The sequence below is a fragment of the Morone saxatilis genome, unplaced genomic scaffold, assembly GCF_004916995.1.
Source record: "Morone saxatilis isolate NCDOM2014 unplaced genomic scaffold, NCSU_SB_2.0 Contig17, whole genome shotgun sequence".
NCBI lineage: Eukaryota > Metazoa > Chordata > Actinopteri > Moronidae > Morone > Morone saxatilis.
The window spans coordinates 27562049-27585123 of NW_023339729.1; the positions used below are offsets into that span (position 1 = coordinate 27562049).

Here is a 23075-nt window from a genome sequence, read left to right on the forward strand (position 1 = left end):
GAGAGAGAGCCTTCCTCTCTCTCTATGGTAATATCAGTAAATTGAGTAGATGATGTAATTAATCTTCTAGAGTCACATTGAGGGAGGGCGGGCGATGAAAGGGGAGGTTACGGAACCATGTAGACATACACTTACGGAAAAGCACATGTTGCCACAATGTTTTTTTTATACATGTATACTTACTTTTTCATCAGCTACAACTTGTAAATACTCATACCTGGCTCCAGGTATGAATATGTACTCCAACCCCAACCTAAAGTTTTCTGCCTCTTAAAAGGCAGTTTTTCCTTGCCACTGTCACCAAGTGCTTGCTCATGGTGGTAATTGTTGGGTCTCTGTAAATAACTTTATAAGAATTACGGTCTAAATCCTTTATACTCAAAAAGTGTCCTGAGATAACTTTTGTTACGAATTGCCGCTTAAAATTGAATTAAACAGATAAACACGTCACAGATCCTCAAGCCTCACATTGTCTCACACTTGGTTTTCTTCTCATGCTTTTCACACACTGACACACACGCAGCAGGCAGTGACTCACAGTGTGAAGTTCTCCTCCGGGTAGCAGCGGTTCCTCAGCAGCCCAGCCCACAGCTGAACTCCAATGATGCCGAAGATGAAGAAGACAAAGAAGCAGAGGAGGAGGACGTTACCCAGCATGGGCAGCGTGTCCAAGAGCAGGTTCACAAGGATACGCATGCCTAAGGATACAAACACAAAAACATTTATACAACGACACATGCCTCATAACCTCAGCTCTAATCCCAAACTAAGTGTGACCCACCTCTAATCTTAATTTTACAGCTGGAGGTAGACTGGATTTGTGACGCTTTTCTTGTTTTTCTCATTTTTCTGGCGTATGTAGATAAAAACTGCTCATGCTAAGGTAACAAAAACATAACTATTCCTATATTCAGGAGATTATACACTAATAAAAAACTTTTGAGATACTCAGGTTACAGAAGACACTAACGGTTAAACTAATGTCCTTTAAATTCAGGCAGAAGATAATGCCCCTTCTCTTTCACATTTGAATGAGCTGTTGTAGTCCTGTTGACCTTTTGATCTGCGATGCATCAGACATTTACTCTTTGACAGAGGCAGCCACTGAACAGAAACACAGGGAGTCCACACTCACATTTGCCTGGCTTACTGGTCATATTTTATTTCCTCTCTGGAAACCTAACAATCCATTTCATTCACTGAGCTTAAAACACTGATTGTTGCGTGTAAAGAGACACCCAATAATTCATACTAAGGTATCAGTCACAAAGATGCATCTGTATAATTTGTGCACTTGTAGACAGAAACACACACACACACACACTTTCAAAATTCTCTTCTATCCACTTAACTAACTATTTTACTCTCTTTTCCCCACAAACACATTCTCTGTTTTCCCTCCCACTCAGCAGAAATTAACACATTACACTGGCATTTCCATATTATCCGTCGTATTATCATAATTAGCTAATCAATCCCTAATCTCCACACTAATTGTGATCCCACGGCCCATTACTTTGGCTCTGATCTGTATAAGGAAACTAAACCAGGGGTTAAATTCAATGGGTAAAATTGATACAGGATTGATACAGCATTTAGCTGACTAATCAGGGGAAAGTGGGCGGGCGGTCTTCAGACCTTCTCCCAGGGGTCCTGGAAAATTACACTTGATTTAAGATATTTGAGTCTAAAGAAGCAGAAGATAAGGAAGCTGGAAGCCTTTAAGGATACCTGGATATTTGACTAAACATCAAATGTGACATTGCACTGAAAAAGTACAGCCGTATGTTAAATGTTACATATGTATTCAGTCTGAGCAATGAAGAATGATTAGCAATGGATCAAACTAGTTTTCTATGTCCTTGTGGGAAATGCAGAATGTTTCACTTCCCAACAGAAAAATGCATATATCTCATGGATATTAAATCCCTCTCAAAGGGGCAAGATTTCGGTTTTGTTCTGAAAAATACAAGATGTCCTTCCTCCCTCCTCCTTTTAGTACAAACACAGACAACGACCTTTGGTGAGCAGTATGATGAGCTTAGTTTGGATTTTTGTTTTAAATATTTAATGATTTACTGCCATGAAATTCCTTCCTAACTTCAAACAGTTAGCGCTCACTGCCAGCCAGGGCAGAATAATTCTAAAAAGGTGCCCTGGAAAGCACTTCTACTTTGATCCATTTCTATTGATGGCCTTGTTTTTTTTAAATTAGTGTGATTACTGGTTTGACTATGCAGAGTGCCATTCAAATCAAGTTAGTTGATCTGAATCCAATTAAATTACACTGAACTAAACTGGACATCCATCACTTGCAGTGTTGTTACCAGGCATTACGCATCACAGAACCTGAGTTCCTTTGAGGAAGTTGAAACAGACGTCTCTTTTCCTCACATGGATTAAGTCTGTTTGATGACATAGTGCTGCAATATCACTCAATACACCTTAATGTGAAAAATATATTTATTAAAATATTATTTCACAGTAATAATAGTAAACTGTATATAATATGTTTCAAAATATGAATAAGTTAATCACATAAAATAAAAGAATGAAACAAGGCAAAATGTTAAAAATGTAGAAAAGAGACATAAAACAGCACATAAAAGGACACAGTATAACAACTTATTTCCCAAGCTTGTGACTTGATTGAAAGATGAAAAGATTCCAAATTGTTCCCACTAGAAAGTAAAATTAAAGTCACTTTATAGGAATAATAACATTAGCCTGGCTATTTGATCATGCAACAAATGTTTGTTTTATAAAAAAAAAGCAACTTTAATCATTTTAATCATTTGCAGCAGAATGCGGGAGCAGCTGCAGATGGAGGGAGGGGAACATTAGAAGCAAAAGGAAATAAGCAAAGTGCAAACTAGATTAGAAGTGAGAATTAACAAAATAAAAATGAAAGGAGAGGGGTGGGAGGTAGAGAATTTGCTGATGACCGTTACCTTGGCTGCTAATACAGCCTACTCCCAAGGGGAGGGTTGTGGGTAATGTAGTAAACAGGCCCAGTCATTTAAGCTGTGCCCAGTGGGAATCAGGCCTGGCTAATTTCCATTAGCGTCCCATTAACTGACTCTTCTGTTCACTTCACACGTCGTCCACTGAATGCGTGTGCACATTCAATCAGTATGTGCCGACAAGTGCGTGTATGCAAGTGTTTGCAGCTTTGCATTGGTTGTGGTTTGGTGTCCCTGCATATGTTGTGTGTGTCCATAGGCTGGTGTGTTTGTCTGTGTCTGCAAGAGTAAAGCACTCTGTGTTTGTGTCTCACCGGCAGCATGGAGATTGAATTGCCCCTGAGATGAGCTCTGTGGTAAATTGTCTTTAATAAAGGAGAGAATTGCTTCTTTATTCATCCAACAAATAAAGACGAGTGAAATAACTGGCTTTTGGCAGCTGGTGCTGGATCTGGTGCAGCGCACAGCTGTGCTTGTTATAAACTGACCTCTTCATCCCGTGGCCATTGAGGCTGGAGGTTAACAAAATAACTTAACACTTTCATATTTATGTTGGTAATTGTCCTGTCAATACGTGATAAAGCTTAAGTGAGCCATCCAGTTCAAGAAAGCTTTTACGCTTCACCAGACCCGGTCAGCAGACAGTCGCTGGTGTTGGACGATTTTGGATTGTTTGACGTTCAATGCCGACATTTGTAAAATGATTTAGCACGGACATTGTTATAATAAATATGCTGACATGCTGAGAAGAAGAAGTCCGTTTTTACCATGGTCCCCATTCACACACTTAGCATATTAGCCTGCTAATACTATCTAGTTAGCAGAAAACGTACAGCCGAGGATAATAGCAATATCCTAAGTTTTGTGGTATCTTGTGGGTAACAGGAATATCTTTACAAAATTGTATGGCAATCCATCCTATACTTGTCAACATTTTAGTTTGGACCTTAAGGACGGGCTGACCAACTGAATGACATTGCCATCCTTACAGCCATTAAGTCAACAACATTAGCTGCTGAGCCAACATTTACACATTACATAAAATTGAACATGGCAGGCACCTATCAACCACTGCAACCTTCACACCCTTACTTTTCCCCTAATAAAGGGATCATCTCTTCCTGCACTTGCACTGAACATTAGCTTTGGGTGTGAATAACAATGTTCTCTTATAAACAGGAGGTGGCACATTTTGTTTTGTTTTCCTTGGAGCATAGCCTGGAGAGATTCTGGATAGTTACCTGTAGATAAGTTATGTAATAACCACCACAGGAATAGATCACAACCCACAGGTAAAACCTAAGATGACATGTTTAAGCAAACAGGCAGCTATTTTATTCCAGCATCTCAACCATTAGCCTACATTTTTTTTCTGCATTAATGGTTGCCACACTAAAACTGCCCAATTAATGTAAATGTCTTGAACATACAGTACACGGAACCATGGTGGCTTCAAGTGGTGTGTGTGTAGGTGTGTGAGTGTGTCTGTTTTGCTATCTCTCTTAGACTCAAGGTCTGAGAGAAAATGTAACATTAGGATCAGCACCTCACCCAACAGCAGTGAGGTTAAAGTTAAAGAAAATGTGTTATGAATGAATGAATGGGTGTTGGGATAGTGCTGCTTGTCATCTCACCGGGTTATTAATGAAAAACAAGATCAATTATAAAATAAATAATAATAAAACTCTTCTTATTCTCTAAGATCTATTCATCTCGCTTTTCTCATCTGATCTTCCACTGTCCCCTCCTCCGTACTCTCTGTCCCTTGCTCATTTCATCTCTATCCATCCAACGACTCCCTCCATCCCTTGCACTGTCTCCTCGGCTCTATTTATCATCGTAATAGCCTGCTCATCTGAGTCCCCCCGCATCTTTCCTCTCATCATCCCTCTCTTCCTCTCGTCCATCTTTGCCTATCCTTCACGGAGCCGGATAGTCCCCTTTTCCCTCCCTCGTTTGTCTCTCTTTGTGTCTCTTTTTTCTCCTATCTCACCTGCTTCTTCTTCTCTTTTATCCTTCCTTAACACAAATGCCATGTCCTTATTGAAACGTTGCTGAATAAACCGCAAAAAAAGCATTAATCTAGCGCGAGGGGATCAAAGTGTTTGGTGACTTGCACTGACTGTTACATATAGAACAATATAACACATTCGCCTTTTTAATGTCAAAAAGGAAGCTTAATGAATAGAAATGTCACCTCTGTTCATAGAATTGCCAGATTACAGCTGTAAACATGGTTTAGACTCTAATGACTTATCATTGTTTGTGTTTCCTCCCAACAGAGAGCTGTACAAAATAACCCATTCAATGGCCATTAGGAATGTAATGAAAGTTTGAAACACAAACCTCTGTAATGCAAGACTTACGGAGTGGAATAGTTTGTGTAATGGTAGCTGTTGTTTAATGTTTGCTTTGGTGCACTAATGAGTATAAAGTTAACAGAGTTTAGTTTTCCATGTCATGACGTCTGGTGAGCACAACCTAACTCATCTCACACTCAAGAAAGAAAGTCTTAAAATAGTCCCTATGTCTAAACAAAAAATGGATGCAAAAAATGACTTAAATGTTTAGTCATCTGTTTTGTCATCTGTCACTGCTATGATTGCAGTATAGTTGAGGTGAGGCAACCAAAACTACCCTGTTAAGAAGACATGACGATTATAGTCATGCTCAAGGTAATACGATAGAGAGGACAGTGATTATTCCTGTGACATTTATTGACTAACCCATTTTAGCTTTTTCACATAAGGAAAGTCTCCAATAAATGAGTTTGGGAAAGATCATAGTTTGGGTAAAAAATACTGCAACTAGTTATGCGGAGGGGTGGAGCCTGGATTAGAGATTAGCCCTGAATGAATGATGCAAAGCGGGAAATTGATACAAACAAAGGGAATGCAGTGATAGAGGGTAATTCTGTCTTTTCACAGACAGAGACAGAAGAGCAGGTCGAAACCTAGTATATGGCTGGACCATGTGTGGTCAGCGATAGTGTTTATAATGTCAGTTCCTGGATATTAAATGTTTAACTGCAATTTTCTGTAGTGGTTCCGGCAATTTTGGTTCTCAAGGTGGACTAAAGTAGATCACATGACATGGTTAAGCTATATTTGAGCTAAAAAGTGTTGGAAAAGGAAGTTGCAAAAACAATACTTTCCATTCATATCGTAGGATATTTCATCTGAATTTGAAACAGAAGTATCCTTTATTCTAGGTACATCACTGGTCTCCAATGTATGTTAAAGTGCTCTCCATGTGTGCATGCCTGCTCATATATTTTCTATATAATGATGTGCCAAATATAGAAGTCAACACACATTTACTTGTGACCAACCAAATTAGCTGCAACTGCTTTCAGAGAAGGAAAAAAAAATAAATTGCTCGGATAGTTTATGTTGCAGATTTATGAGCAGTGGGAGGTTTAGCAATTATACTTATAAAGGAAGCAAAACAACATTAACTTCAAGCACCAGCATATCCGACTTAGAGAGTACTCATAGCTTCTTAAAATGATTGCCTGCTAGGCACAATTTAGACACATAAAGCACAAAAGCAACTAGAAGCATGCTCTGATTATTATCATCAAAAAGGATAGAGACTAAGCAGCACTCTCGGAGTCGACGTGACAGGGTTGGGGCGCTCAAAACACTTCAGCGGCGTCTGAGCATCGCTTCAGTGATGGGTTTGGGTGCTGAGGAGATTTTGTCAAAATCAGAACAGTTCAGGGTGGATGAAATTACTTTTAAGGGATTTAAATAGCCCTGTACTTGTGTCCTTTGGAGTTTGTTTCCTCACACAGGATGAAATGACTTGTACAGCTATTATGACTATATCCAATACATTGGCTGAGCAGAGATTAAATGTGACCTCTCTGTTCTCTCTTTGGCCTTTTCAATTTTACTCTTTCCACTTTTATTTTTGTGCAGATCATTGTTTGAAATGCAAAAGACAAAATCAATTTGCACACAGGCACAGCTGCACTTGTAAAGCGCCAGGCCAGCTCCTCGCAATAACAGGTACACAATCAAATTTATATAATTATAGTCAAGACAACAAGGCATTTGGGCTTCATTTGGCAGTCGGGTTTGTGTCGACATGTATGGTGCTGCATACAATGGTCCTGGTTTAATGTGGCCCATTTGCTCCACAATGAATAGTAGAATTAAACACAATCAGTGCTGCGGCATTTGTCGTGTCACTGGCAACACGAGGAAGCATCTGTGGGCAAGGTAGAGCCGTAAACACCATACTCAAACCCAGTCTCACAGTATTACAAGTGCTGATTTTTAACAGAAACTGTGCACAGAATGATTAAGACAGGACGTACCAGGCCATGAAAAACTAATCAGTAATCTAATCAGCAGTTTGAAGATGGATTTTTCCAAAAATAAACAGAAACTGATATATTACTTTTAAAGGGCTACTCCAGAATTCCAGTGACTTTGCGCTAACGTTAACCATATTACATTTGCCATGCAAAGATATTTTAGAAAGAGAGATTTTTAAAAATGCTGGAATAGAATGTAAAAAACATCATTGAACATAAGCCAGAGTTTTTTCCTGAAATGTCCAATATTAAGGTTCTTGTCTATATATCTTGGTGATTACACCTGTTTCTTTCCCATATTACCAAAAACTCAATACTCACAAAATACACACCACATTTTCCTTTGTTCATTAGTTATTAGCGCACCACAGAATAAAACAGTTAAATTGTGTAAATAAGCTGAGTTTATGTCCGAGGGGAATTCTCAGCATGTTTTTAGGAACTGTTTAGAGATAAAATGTCAGTGTGGTCCTCTGAAAGATCAGTGTAAAATAAGACTCAAACTCAAACTTAAAATACGGTAACATATTCTTCGATGTCTCTCTCTAATCACTAAAGAAATGTAATCTTATATGTCAGTCAGACTGCAGTATCTCTCTCTCTCTCTCTCTCCCTTGTTATCACAAGCAGACATGATGTGACTGTTTTACTTCTGACTAGCCCTAAAAATATCTCTGAAGTACTTTAGGGTTGCTGAGTGGTGATGGTGGTTTCTAATTAATGCCATGTCCTTTCATGTCATTTATTTAAAAAGTTAATTCTAGTAGGTTTTAACTGAGATGTTATTGGCATATTTGTACCCATTCTGACTATGGGTCATCCTAACTTTGTACTCTCCCCCTATATTGTAGAAATTTGGGAAACACAAGCTGCGAGTGCCTTAAAAGCTTTCTAAGTAAACGTTTTACATAATCAATTTTACGTACATTATTTCATTTATTTTCAATACATGTTTTTGCGTACGATCCAAAGTAAACACAGAAAGTATGACATGGGATGTGAAACCAAGCCACTACACTATACTGAGTGCTAAGTAACACTCTCATTCTGACCATAGTCTTTTGTGCACCCTAAATCTGATGTACTGCCTGCATTTGTGTTTTGAATCATGCGTTTATATACAGTATCTTCTGCTGCTACATTGTGAAGCTTTCCGACCTCTTAGATCATCTGGGACAAGTTTGCGTTCTGTCCCTAAAACTAAACAAGAAGAAGAAGTGTTTAGTTTTTATGCACCTCTCATCTGGAAGAAACTCCAAGCAAACTCCCAGGTCTGCTCCAACTCTGCGGGTTTTTCTTTTTAAATCCAGGCTTGAGCCCGTTTCTCTTTGCCACTGCTCTGCCTTTTATTAAATTAAAATTGGGACTATTTAATGATATCTTTCACTGCACTGTAGCTGTGCTGTATTTTTTTTTATCAGTCTGTCTTGTTCTAGCTTATTTTATTTTCTTTTTTATTTACTATTTTCTAGTTAACTGTGTTTTCTATTGTGTTGTTTCTTTTATATCTTGTCATGATGTATTTTATGTCTTACGTATTGTCTTGTTGCTGAAAGAATGCTATACAAATAAACTTGCCACCCATTGTCTGTTGTCATTTTTGAGACAGGGTGCTTCTGATTAAGTGGCTTTATGGCATTGCATGGTATTTATCATTGTATTGTAACAAACCAAACTTTTCACAAATTAAAATATACGTCAGTTAAACTTTGATATGTTGTTCACTGCAGTGGTTAAAAATCATCATGGCTCTAATCAGCTCAAAGCCAAATCCCTCTCCTTTCAGCAATTAATGAGTACAGCTCGTTTCCATCTGATCTGACCGTGTTCACAGTCGAGGTATTCCTGGCTAATGACTCATATTCAGCACCACGGACAGCGAATAAGCTACCAAGCTCAGGCTGCTCTTGCACACAGCTGTCCATGGTGCTGAATGAAAGCCACAGACGTCGTTACATGAATGAACATCCTGTCATCTCTCAGTTGTCAGATATATAACAGTATAATAGGGTTTTTATTTCAGCATGAATTGAACAATTATTTTAAAAACAGCAGAAAAATCTTTAGATGACTTGTCAGCGTTGGCATCCACTCTTGCCCAATCGATGTACATACTGCTAAGGCACTCCAAGTCCACTGTCTCTTTTTGGGCAATGGAATGTATTATGTTAAATTCATTTTGGTAACAGTGGTGTTTTAACTTACTTGGCACTCTGTTAATTGCTTTGAGAGGCCGCAATACCCTCACTGTTCTGATAGCGGTGAAGTTGACATTCTGCAGATCCAGCGAGTATTCAACCATCCTGCAAAAAACACACAGAACATACAGAAAAACCTGTTAACAACACAAATATTTCCAGATGTCCCCAGTCTCAAAAGCAAAAAAAAAACCAACCACTATAACCCATGTGATCATCACAGAGGAGCAATTTCATTTAAACATACGAGTTGTGTTGATGTAATACACTCCTCCCTCTATGTTTGCTTCTCATAAAAAGCCTAAACAGAAGCACACACATCCTCACACAGTTGGGGTCCTGCTGTGCTGAGCCTAATATGAATTAATGAGCTGGAATTTGTGTACCCAATAAAGCGAGACATTCAAAGAAGCAGGTCAGTAGTAGACATCAGCTTACTGTGCTTACAAAAAGAAACTGTCTACTTCCATGTCTTTAAATGCACCGCAGGACAACACAACCATTGATTTGCAGCTGTACATGAATATTAATGCATGTAGGTGTACGGCTTTAAATGAAAAAGTTACAGAGGGCTGCATTGGCATTAAAATGCCATCCTTTTCACACCGATGGAGGAAGATGTAAAAGTACAGTAGACCTCCTACATCCCTAAAACTGGATATACCTTTTAGCACATGTGAAAGCATCAAAGTGTATCCTGTTGGTTCACAGGCGTGCTCAAGCATGAGAGGCGTGAGATTAAACCCGCAATCATCTGAGATGAAAGCATAGCCTTGTGAAGGAGCTGGGATTGGAGGTGGAGGGAGTAAACAAGCTTGAAGTAAAACTAGGTGTGGAATAATGGAAACAGAAGGGAGAGGGAGAGAGGGAGTATTTTGCTATTCGACCTATTTCTGACAAACTGTAATGAGTTTGAAAAACATACTTTGCCTGAAGAACGGCAAAAAGAGAAAAAGAGACAGTGAGTGTGCAGAGAAGGAGGGAGAGGACCAGAGAAGGAGAATAAGAAGGAACAGAGGGATGACAGGAGATGGAGAAAGCGTGAGATAAGGACGGATAGATCAGAAGCCAACGCGAGTAAAGCACCATGGGATGATTAAGTGCAATATAACGATGGCAATAAAGCGAGATTGAGAGAGGGAGAGGGAGAGAGCCTGAGGGTTTTATCAAGTTTTGGAGATAATTACAACGTTAGGAATAGAGAGACAGAGAGAGGAGAGCAATATGCACATACCTGGCTGAACAGAAGAAAGCTGCTCTCAGGCTGAGAAGGGAGGAGGGGGAGAGTTGTCAAGATATGGGAGAAGGCAAGTTTCAGGTATTTCACACAACTATTCTCCAAGATATTCCAGCACTCCATAATAACAAGCTCATTTCAAGGAGAGGTTGGAGAGCAGACCAGATGTTTTTTCAAGAGTTTAAAATGCCCCAGCCAATTATTTGCTTTCGACCTTTTGACCTACGCATCTGGAGAGGAGTCTTCTAAAACTTTCTGACAGCACAATAACAGTTAAAGAGATAGTAACATAGAAATCCTCCAATTTCCTGGTGTTGCAGAGGGATTTTCAAAGTTTGAAATGGAATCCCGCGAGGTTTCAAAGTTGGAAAACATGAACAAGTTACATAAGGATGTAACTTAGGAGGTTGAAAAACGTGGCCTTGTCGAAGTTCTCCCAGGATTTGGAAAAACGTAGGCACTGTCAGCTTCAATTAAATGTCAAGTTGTAAGAACATAGGTGTTCCGAGAGTTGTACCTTATTTGGAAACTGGAAACCTTGGCCAAAGGTTGAAACCTGCAGCTGCACTTCATTCTTTGCAGTCCAGTGACCAAACCTCTGCACATGCTTCAAAACATCCATAAGGTGTGGATCTAACTCAGTGAGCCATGAAAAATGAATCTCTCCTCTCGCCACCGTATTACCGCAACCTTGGAGGTGATTCTGCTATAGCTCCCTACAAATCAGAAAAAAAAACATGCTAGTAAAACACACCGACCATGAAAAGTAAGGTCGGAGTTCGTAGAGTACCTGTATACGACCATATCTGTGTGAGATTACAGAGGTTAGTATTGAAGTGTGTGGCCATGATCTAATTTGACAGCCAGTTTTCTATGGAGGGAGCAGAGAACACAGCAAGAAGAAAAACGTATGTTAGATTTTAGAGTTTGGTCCAGAGCACAGGATGAAAAGGAAGCGCGTATAATAACAAAGCAAGAATAGAAAAGAAATCAAGAAAGACTGAATATGTACATGACTAGGTGCAGACAGTCCTGCAGTATATTGAGGTCCTCTCTTTAATAGGTAGACATCAGTCAGGGCAATGCCTTATGGATATTATTTTCTTTAACCACCATAACATACTCATTGCAAAATAAACACACTGATGATAAATAAACAAAATAAAAGTACTTGCTAGTACAGGCAGGGTTAAAATTATGGTTTTCAATTTCATGTTTCATGGTTGACCCAGACATATTTTCAGTAAGGCACCTATGTGTGTGTCAATATAGCCAGATGATTTGAAAAGCTAATTTGGTTGGGACTCCTATGAAAAATCGGTTGGTGCTGTACATGTGCAACCCTCAGCAGAGACTGGAAGAAAGGGCAATGGCTCCTTAGCTAATTCTTACTTATTTTGTCATACATCAGATTTATGTATGCTGGGCCACTCTGAGGTTCTTCTTGGCCAGATGCGGCCCACGGCCCACCAACTGAATGGGCTGGTTCTACACTTTGTAGGTATAGGATGATAGTACACTGTTTGTATCATAGACATGTTTGTGTGTGTTTGTGAGTGTGTGTGTGCGCATGTGGACGGGAAGATATGTCCTAATAACTGGGCTAGTATCCGGAGGGAAAGGACAAAATGAAGTGGACTGAGAGTAACTACAACTGTACAGCAGCGCTTATAGCTGCTATTTCAATCACTGTGTTACGGTGCTAAGAAAGGGCAGGTGCCTGTGTATGCAGTTGTGTGTGTGGGGAACGTAATGGGGATTTGTCATTTTGAGCAATTTACTGCAGCAATTTTAGATAAGACAGTTCATTTTGGCCACACAAACACACACATATGCAATACATACACAGACACACGCACAATGACGTTTACACAGACACACATGCGGAGACAGTCTATCATAAACACAGGCACAATGACACACATACAAAAACCCCTGACACACCCTAGTTTTTCATACACTGAGCAGATGTGCAGAGGAATAACCTCAGTATCACACCAAGTACAGTCACACACAGACACGCAGGTACACAAAAACTCTGAGTAGAGAAAGCGCTTGGGGCAGACTCTGGGCTCTCAAAAAGCTGTGTCAAATTAGAAGACAGAGGGCACACAGTTGCACAAACACACACACTCACACCCCAACTTGCACACTCACGCTCCTGAAGAGCATAGTTATGTAAGCCTTGAACCCACACACGCTCTTACAGTACACACACATACAGGCCGTCACTCTCAGACACACACACACAGACACTTTTACACATACACAAGTCAAACTAAATTTAGTGTCTGTCTGTGTTTGAGTTAGGACTGCTCTCCAACCAAACAGCTTCATGAATATTTCAAAGGAGGGACGAAATTACTTTTGTTCCTAAGTGGCGTTAGATGGGGGGAATGTGGGTTTTTAACCAGTTCTTTAACATCCTCCTTCTCTTTTTGGGTTTTCTTTCTTTGGTGTAGCTTCTCTTGAGGGAGCTGCTGTTTACTTTATCCCTCAAAAGGGCTGTCATAAGTTGGCATTATGAAATATTCTCTCAGGAGAATGGAACAGTGGGAGTGTTTTTCTCCAGGGTTGCCCAGCTGGTTGGAGAGGAAAGCTTTGAATGTTGGAGGTGATGTGGGGGTAGGCTTTGAAACACTAAACAGGATTCAGGAGTACATCCATGTTGAGTGAAAAATGACATATCAAAATTTATTTGATTTATCAGCAAATAGCTTTTTAAGGACTATGGTTTAAATGGCCCACAGGGTCAGGCAATTCAACTGCTTGTTCATAAAAGTCCAAACATAGAAAAATACCAATTCACTGGGAATTAAGAATACAGTATATTATCAGTCAGTTAAATTGTGATACAAATATGTGTCAAATCGGATCATAATACTCTTTTTAAACAGTAGAGGGTGCTACTTCTGACGCCACTTGGGTCTGTAGCTGTATTAAGACGCAAAGAAGTGACCACAGGTGAAGACTTTGAAGAAGAAAATTGAGGATAGATATTTAAGTCAGAATATGAAAAAGGTAAGAAGGTGACGGACAGGACATGGCAGGAGATATGAGGCTGTGTTTGGTAGTTGACGGGGTTATATTTTCACTTTTGCTTTTAGAAAGAAAGGAAATATGCATTGTTTTGCACATTTATACCCTAGTTCCGAAATTTGAAATTATTCTTTTTTTGTCTGAGAATAGAATCTCTTTCAGTCATAATTTGTCTTGAATCTCATTTGTTTAGAAAAATCATATCATGAACCTAGTATTATGAATTGTATGGAATTGTGAGTTTATGTACATTGCTACAATTCATACAACTCCTTTTCAGACAAATCCTGTCTATGGTAAAGTGCGCCGTATACATTTCTGCTTAAATCTAACTGCTAGCCAATTGCAAATAATCATAATCAGTTTTAGTTTTTTCTCATTCAAAGTTTAAATTATGGGTTATGTTTCCTCCTCTCAGTGACGGTTGACTAAAGAATCCCAGAAAACACATTAGCGTTGCACATTAAAGTTTTAGCATTGGACGAAGGTTATGTGTTCGCCTAGAGCCCCTCTTCACAGCAATACTTTTTTCCCCCTTTATTTAAATCAAATTAACGTCATGTTCCCAACAGTGTTAATTATTTTGCCATGGCACAGTGATCTTCAAAAGCAACATTCACATCAGTCAGTGTCAAACACTGCACTCCTTCATCAGAGTTTCGTACAAATAATGTCTGCTTTTTAATAAGTACAACCATAAAATTAAGAGGAAAACTAATAATCATCTCAAGTTGCAATTTTCCATAAAACTAATTTTATTAGTTTTTCATTTCAGTAATCTTAATCTATAATTTATATGATTAATGGCATGTGTTAGCACACAGAGAAGCACATGTACACAGCACCTGCTTTGAGCTATATGCTAACGTCAGAAGTTCTAGGTCTTTGATGCCTTTTTGCCCTCAGTTCACCCGTCTTATGACTTACTCTCCTGTCAGCACAGATCCTGTCTCTCACTCACCTGACCTTTCCCCCCCATCTCCACACCTAGACCTCATTGCCTTCCTCAGTCTTTCATTCATATGTCACCCAGACCTACCCTCTGCTAGATTGTCTATTGTTACATCCCTAGCTTTGAAAAGTCAAAATTGGTGGACTGACTGATTGACCGACAGACTGACATTACCATCGGTAGAGCCACAACGCCAGCAAGGCTAGAAATGAGCAAAACACTGCTAATTCACTGCAGTGTAGTTTAGTAAGCAAGAGAAGGAGACTAACTTAACATGAAGTTGCTAATGATGGTGAATCGTGAAAAATCAGTAGCTATTACAACTAGTTTATTTTTTCTCATAGTTGTTTATCTGCTACATAAGACATGCTGTCATTTGCAACACTCCCATACACACACATTACAGTCCGCCAGCATTAACAGCAAAAGTCCATCTTGTTTTTTTTGAGTCACATTAGGTTCAACATTACCAAAAAGCTATCTAATTGGTGATCCAAGCCGTGGATGGCCTTGGAAAGCAAAATAATGCAGCTAAATAGATATTGTAAATTTGCCAATTCTGCTGCCTGTACACCGCCCTAACAGGCGAAAATACACTAATATGGCAATTACCAGAGAGCACTAAATGTCTCATTTTATGCCAACAGTCCAGGCCAAGCTCCCTCTGGAGAAGATGGCATTAATTATTAAAATGAGATTAATGGATGCAGTAGATCTTGTGTCCCAGAAGAGGTTTGCAAGTCAGAGAAGATAGAGGGCCACACACACACACACAGACAAGTGAGCACATGAGACACACACTCATTTAAAGCAGCCCTGTAAGTACTCATTTCCCTCTTTACCTTAACTCTCCTCCCCTCCTCTTTTATCCTTACTACTTTACCAACTTTTTTCACAAACTTCCTCTTACTTATCTTTCTTTGTTGCTTAAATTCTATATCTTTTTTCTTTTACATCTTCTTCCTCTTTATTTCCTCCCTCTCAGTTTAGTTGTGTGTGTGTGTGTGTGCTTTCTCTCGCTGTGTATTATTTTCCATTCTTACATTGTGTTGTCTGGTGTCAGAGCTTTAATGAGCTACTGTTACACCTCCAGCTGGGTACAGATGCTCATACACATGTCCCTGTGTGTGTGTCTTTGTGTGTGTTTCTGTGTGTGTGTGTTATGCATTGACGTGAATATCTTGTCAAAGACGAAAGCCAGCAGTCTGTTGAAGCTGGTTGGTCACATTACCCATCTCCCTTCCCACATCTCTTCCTGTTAGACTCTACGCACGTCATATTTAAACCTCTGACTTTTTACATACTATTTTGTATCAAAATCAAAATAACATGGCTGAACCGGGTCTAAAGGAATAATCCAATGTGTTCTTACTGAAAGTTAAATGACGCAATGAACTTCTCTGTTCATTCAGTACAGCAGGGATGAGTTTAGCCCTAATTAGGACAAACAAAAGCAACACGGGAAAATGGCTAACCAAACTTAATTAAAGGTGCCCAGTGTATTTTGTACAGTAAGTAGCTATAGCTTGCTTGAAAAGTAGAATCATAGATGATGTCAATTTGCATATTATGCACAATATCTCCACAGTGCTTTCCATTATCATAACATATCACAAAATGTCTGTCCAGCCCTCATTGACAAGTTGATATGCTTGTACAAATGGCAGCCACTATATATAGTATGTTCCCCCCGCTTCCAGTGTTTGTGCTATGCTAGGCAAAACACATCTACCAAACCCAAATTCTTAGTAGGAGAAAATTTTAGCAAAGCTTAGCCACATTATCAGACAGAAAGCAATGTAGAGATCATGTAATTTGTATTTCTATTTTATCTCACTTGAAGTACATTTTGTAATTTTTTTATAGGCAGCTATATATGACGCTTAAAATCGTCAGTGACCTATATTCTTAATTGAAGCTCTGACTGTGTCTGGGTACTACTTATGCTACTCAGTTAAAGTGCATCCATCATCAAAGTGAACGTATAACACCCGGAGGGCATTTAAATATACATTAGGGGAATGTTAAGCACTGAGGTGGACAACCTGTAAGTAGCAATGTACATCATTTTTATACAAATATATTTTACTACTCACATCTAGTTCATGACAGCTTTATTTATCTTTATTACACCATGCCAGGATTATTTTTACTGGTAAAAGTAATTACCATATGAAAGCTTGTTTCACTACAAGAAATGGGCAGCCTCTACCGAAACTGGCCTGAACTGAAAAAGTCACAGTATTGACCAAACTGCTTGACTGATCTGGAAAAAAGTAACCAAACAAGAAATTACTAGTACATATGTATAGTCGATATTAGTTATATGATACTTTACGTAATCAGCCACGAAAGCACACACATCTGTTTAGACAGTTGGTGCTATATGATTCCTGACTGATTCCCAGGCTTCATTTACTATATGCTTAGTGTCAAAAACTATTCAGGATCATTAATTCAATAACCTACTGCCTCATCTTCCAGCTAAAGTAATTACAATATGTGCATATGGCAACATGTGGACCCAAACACATACATGCAAAAAGACTGAGCTTTAGCAAATACAACATTAAATTTACTGTATGTGCATCATCCATTGCAGTGCAAATTAGTGCTTGCTTTTAGACTATATGTATGCAGTTTAAAAACACACATACATGTGCACACACCAACCCCTAATGCATTGTACTTGTGGTACAGTAATTAGCAATTTAACACTTTTGCCACACTTAAAAGAACAAGCCATATTGCGGCAGCATGCTTTATGAACATGTGACACTATATGAATTTGATCCATGATGGTGTCATCCTTTGGCATTTTGGTGCTTTTCTGTTTGCTTTCTGTCAGCTTTTGTGTTTTTCTTTTGTTCTGCCAGTGGATTATATGAACTGCAAAAAGGACTACAAAATCTAATTTGTGTAACATAAACTGCTCTTCAGCTACTAGCTCGCTACTTGTACTATTTGGGACTTTTAATGCTGCTCATTCATCATCTGCTATCATGCGTAATTAAGTACATGCAAACTGTGTAATGTGCAAATATTGATCAGCTCTGGGAGACAGCCACAGCACAGCAGCCCCCCTCTCCCTGCGTCCAGATGTAAACCAACAAGGGGTAAAGTGGGAAAAAGATTGCAGCTCGTAAGACCGGCACGGTTTGTCGGTTTTTTGATCTACTAGGAAATCTGTATGCTGGTATGGTGTAGCCTGTTGTAGGTAATTTGTAGCCGCGCAGTGTTGCATAGCGTTACATTCGACAGACGACAGTAGTCAGAAATTACAGTAATTACAAAAGCAAGTGCAATAAAAGTGATTTTGTGACAATTATCACCTTAGTAGTATTTACTTAATTTGCACACCCACGGACAAAAACATAAATTGGCGCCTATACCAGATGCTACTCTCTGCAGATGACAGAGGAGCTTTTGACCCTCTGGAAGCTAACATTATAAAAACAATTAATTACATACATCTGTTAGTGAACACCCAAAAGAACAAGGGGATCAGGGATGTGATGAGACATTGACAAAATACTCAGGGCAGGGCATTAAATGGTCTGTTGTCCATAAAGGGTTTGCTGGCAATCGTCCTTAATGGGGTTGAACACTGTTCTGTTTTACTGAGTAATGACTAGATGATAGAGTGCCTGATTCAGCACTACAGCAGTAGGTTATTTTTCTTTAGAGCTGACAGGATTGTAGATTTACGAAAAACAATGAGGTTGCAGCATATGCTATGTGAATCAAAAATCGGTGTAATGACTCAAAGGTTTTGTCAATGTGAGTCATTCACGGTACAATCAGATGCAAACTATTTTATCTACCAAGGGAATTCACCTCTATTATATTAGTAGCCACACTGGCGCACAACTGTATAATTCATTTTTATTGTTTTCTAATATCAAATTAGAAACGACGCCACCAAAGTAAAGACAGCAAGTGAAGGTCAACACTGGAGGAAACAAACGCTTAAACACCGCTACAGTTCAATGCCACAGTCAGACTGCACATTAGTCCCCCTTAGGCAGTTAGATCACATCTTGATCAATCCAAACAAATATAAGAAAAACACTTGATTAGGAATTGGTTTTACATGTGTTAATTACTTTGAAACTCAAAACAAAAATGAACAACTCAGAATTCGGTCTGCACATGCATAGTCAAAAATGCTAGATGATAGATAAAATAAAAAAAAATGAATTTTTTGTAAATTGTAAGATTTTAAGCTGTTTTCTATTAAATAAATCTATATCATTCCCAATTGTCTTTTAATTATATACTCTAAGTCAAATAGGATGTGTTTCAAATTAATCAGATTTGCAGATGACACATTGGTGTGATCACCTTATTTTTAACTTCAAGAACCTGCCATCCAATATTTCAGACACCTATGAAAGCAGACAACACTTATTTCTGTCAAAGCAGAAGGAGAACATTTGATATATAAATATAGTTTTGCCAACGCAGATCAGAATCAATTATGGTCTCCCATCTGTTCTCCTTACCAGTGCAAAGTTTGGCAGCTCAAAATATAATGGGGAAATAGTTAAGATATATACTGAGAGCATATGTTTGATATATGAAGAACTGCACTTATAGTACACAAATGTAAGCACACGTACACATATCAGTATAACATGAAAACAATACCAGAAGAGAGAGAAACAGATTAACCTTGCGAGGCAGCTGTAGTCACAAGATTCCGAAATAACAAGATAATGCAAGAATCCATCTTGTCAGGCTTCAAGCTATGTACTTGTGTCCAACCACAATGGCACCAGATCATCATCTTGTGAGAAAGTACTTGCAGCTATGGCATGAGCTACAAGTGTAGTTTAGCACTAGGTGATTGTTAGTTCGCTAAAGCGGTTAAAGAAGATGCTACCATCAGTTATATCAGAACTGCAGAGCATTTCTTCATTCAAAGAAGAGGAAGGCCCTTTTCAATGAAAAATATGTTTCCCCTCTTCTTCCAACTGGCTTTAGTAAGAGTTTGACTACAATATATGGCTGGTTATTAATGGTACATCGATCTAATTAGTTGAGTTTTCAGCAATGACTTCCCTGATAAATCTGTATAACAAACCATTTTGTATATAAACCAATGGCACAGATTTAAAAATAAAGAAAATCTAAAATAAATTCAGACACAATGACAGCAACTGTATAAAAATGTATTCTTACGAACAAAGGGACTCTTTCATCATTCCAACTGTTTGTTGTGCTATGCTTACATTTAAATATTAGCAAACCAGATTCACCAGATCAATTTTGAGAAATGTGGGACTTTTCAGAAACTATTAAACCAACATTAGGGAGACAACATTGTATGCTTTACTTTTAGAATTCCTGGAAATTGCAAATGACAGAGACTGAAAAACAAGTAAATCCTAAAACTAAAACCAAATACAAAGCCAGTCACTAAAGAAGTAGCAACAGCTGTTTGTAGTCCTAATTTTGAGTGCCACTGACATGAGATAAATGCTACCTATTATCTTTACCCTAGTATTCAAGAATTGTATAAATTTACATTTCAACAGTGCTTTTGGTTTACTATTGTCTAATCTAAAAAAAGAATCTGACTATTTTTATTTTGAATGTTTTTAAAATATGCTATCATTACCTGGGACTGACTGAGGGGTGATAATAACCAGTAGTTCAATTCCCTGTGTTGTCTAAAGCATGAGAGGACCCAATTTACTTTAAACTGCAGTGAACACTATCCTCTTGCAGCAGAAAACATAAAAGGTGTTGCTCTATTCCATAGCAACAATATTTTGCAGTAGTGCAATAGTTTATTATTATTATTTAAAAACATAACATTAGTAGTAGTAATAACATTTAGTAATAAGATTTAAGGTGGCTGTAAAAACTGATAAATCCTTCCTGGGACCAACTAATTTGAAACAGTCTACAACTGTAAGTCTCACCTAATGATAAAAAAAGCACCTTCTGTAACCTAAAAAGAATAAAATATGTGTGGAACACAGGATAATTTGCCACTGTGGTAAATCTTTCAGTAGCTTCTGCGCTGCATCGCCCATCAGAAGCCAATCACACAACCAGCATCTATGGCTGTAACAATAGTGGCAATAGCAGCAAGCAATTGGCTGGTTCAGACTGCACATTGAACAGTGGTGCTTCTGCTAAGATGGGTAATGCCCTGAGCAACAGAGGACATAGTCCTGGTTGTCATTCTTACAATAGGTTTGATAAGAATGCATTTAGAGCGCAAAATGTGTAAATTTATGAGCCTTGACATTTCTCCATTAATATGCTTTGATGTCCCTTCCTTTCTCCGTTATATTGCTAGTATTTTTCATTCATGCTCTCTCAACACATCAGTGTGTCTTTACCTCCTCCTCTGCTGAGTGTTGGAGACAGATAGAGGGCGTGAAGGGAGAGAGGAGGAGCTGAGAGAATGAATGGATCCTGGGAGAGGAGGTGTAAAGCTGGGCCTGCACTCACAGATAGCCTCTCCGACACTACCCCAGATGACAGACTATCACAAAGGGATACACACACACACACACACACACACACACACGTTTAAATATACAGTAGGCACACATTTGCACTCACATAGACACAAAGAATGAAGACCATGAGGGGGCAGATTCTAGTTTCAGTTATACAAACATTTCTGAAGCAGAGTTGCATTGTGGGAAAAAAAAACTAAGAGTAAGAGGGTAAAAATTGGTTGTTCAGATGAACAAAATGTTTTTGCGAAGGAGGGTTGGAGACTAAAGGCCAGTTAAAGTGGGAAAGTGCTCAGAGAGGAGGAGGCTACTGTGAAACTTGTAGCTGTGTTTTCTAAATGACAAAAACAGCAAAACAGCTAAGTCTAGATTAGCAACTTGCTGAATCTGACCTTTAAAAGCATGAACAAGTAATACTAGAGATTTATAGCTAAGATAGTCACTTGCTCCCTTTCTAGCGTGAAGGATTAAGTGGCATCTAGCGGCATCTAACTCCTTTGCTTCACCCTTCCCTTTCAAGCACAAAGGAAAAACTATGGTGGTCATGAAACACGCTACAAACACAAACAGCCCTATCTAGAGCCAGTGTTTTAGTTTCTTCGTTCTGGGATACTATTGAAACATGGCGGTTCTCCTTGGCGACCTTCATTCTAAGGTAACAAAAACACAACGATTTTTATTTTTAGGTGATTATACACTAATAAAAATATAGTTATGCATATAATATTTAATTTCTGCCAATAGATCCTTTTTAAATGTTACGATCATTGGTCATTCATGAGTCATTTTAATTCACGCATTTAATTTACTATATGTTTTGATGAGAATCTGTTCATTTGTGATTGCCAGTTAACTTTGTGTATAAAAACTGGTTCTTGAACTATTGACACAGAAGTTGATCTATGCCAATCTTCCAGTGCAGTTTCACATCCAAAAATGTTTCTACAACTAAACCTCCAATCTCCTCATGCAGACAAGGTAGCGGCCCTAATTCTGAGCAATGGTAGGTGCCAACAGATACAGACTAATGGCAGAAAAGACACAGTCCTATGACTCTAGTGCCTTCTTGTGGTTTAGTGTCCTTTTCTTTCTATTCTTCCCTGTCCACTCTGCTGCAGGCAAACACAGTGGTGCAGAGCTTCAACAAATTAGGATCAGCGTCACTCATTAGAAATAATGGTATTATGGCGACCAAGAGCCAAGAGCAGCTGTATATATAATCACCACACAGAAGATGTGAACATGGAGAGACAGATATCCTATGGCGCTGGTTTTGTTGTGCATAACAGAACTGCCATGATTATCTCAGCTGTAAAATACCTCAGAGAAAAAAATTATGAATAAGGAAATGTATTCACTGTGGTTAGTTGTTCAATATGAAAAAGATCACAGTAGCTTCCAAGGTTTCACTAGGTTATGCACCATTTGTATAATGCATGTGAAGTATGTGCTAAAGAAAAAAAGATCTTTTAATTCAACAGTGCATGCAAGTGCACACACACATTCAATCCTCATCAGCTTGCAAAGCACACATCTTGTCCTTCAACTCCCAGAGGGTCTTACAACATGTTGTCTTTTACACATTAACAATGTGGAGAGGTTTGCACTCTTGACTCCATGGCCTACAAGGAATGGACCCCTCTTTGCATCTGAAGAGACTCTTTTATGGTAATATGTCAGAGTGCAGGCTTTTCTTTTGTTCTGTAATATGCTAGGCTGGACCCTGGACACCAGCATGAACCCATGAGGGAGTGAAGTTGGAGATCATACCAGTTTTATACATATTTTTTGACATTCATATGTCTACCCTTCACATTTTTTACACACAAGAAGACTATATTTAAATTTGACATGATGTTAAGAATATATAAAAGAAAGAGAAT

At 38.7% G+C, this 23075-nt stretch overlaps 1 protein-coding gene across 1 annotated transcript in view; it reads right to left on the reverse strand.

The window, feature by feature from the left end:
- Nucleotides 1-23075, reverse strand: part of LOC118326997 (voltage-dependent T-type calcium channel subunit alpha-1I-like) — a 156525-nt gene that overhangs the window by 96110 nt on the left and 37340 nt on the right. The window contains exons 4-5 of the mRNA XM_035660162.1: nt 9493-9590; nt 539-698 (exon numbers count right to left, since the gene is read on the reverse strand). Of these exons, the coding sequence (XP_035516055.1) occupies nt 539-698; nt 9493-9590 (258 nt within the window). The remainder of the gene's footprint in view (nt 1-538; nt 699-9492; nt 9591-23075) is intronic.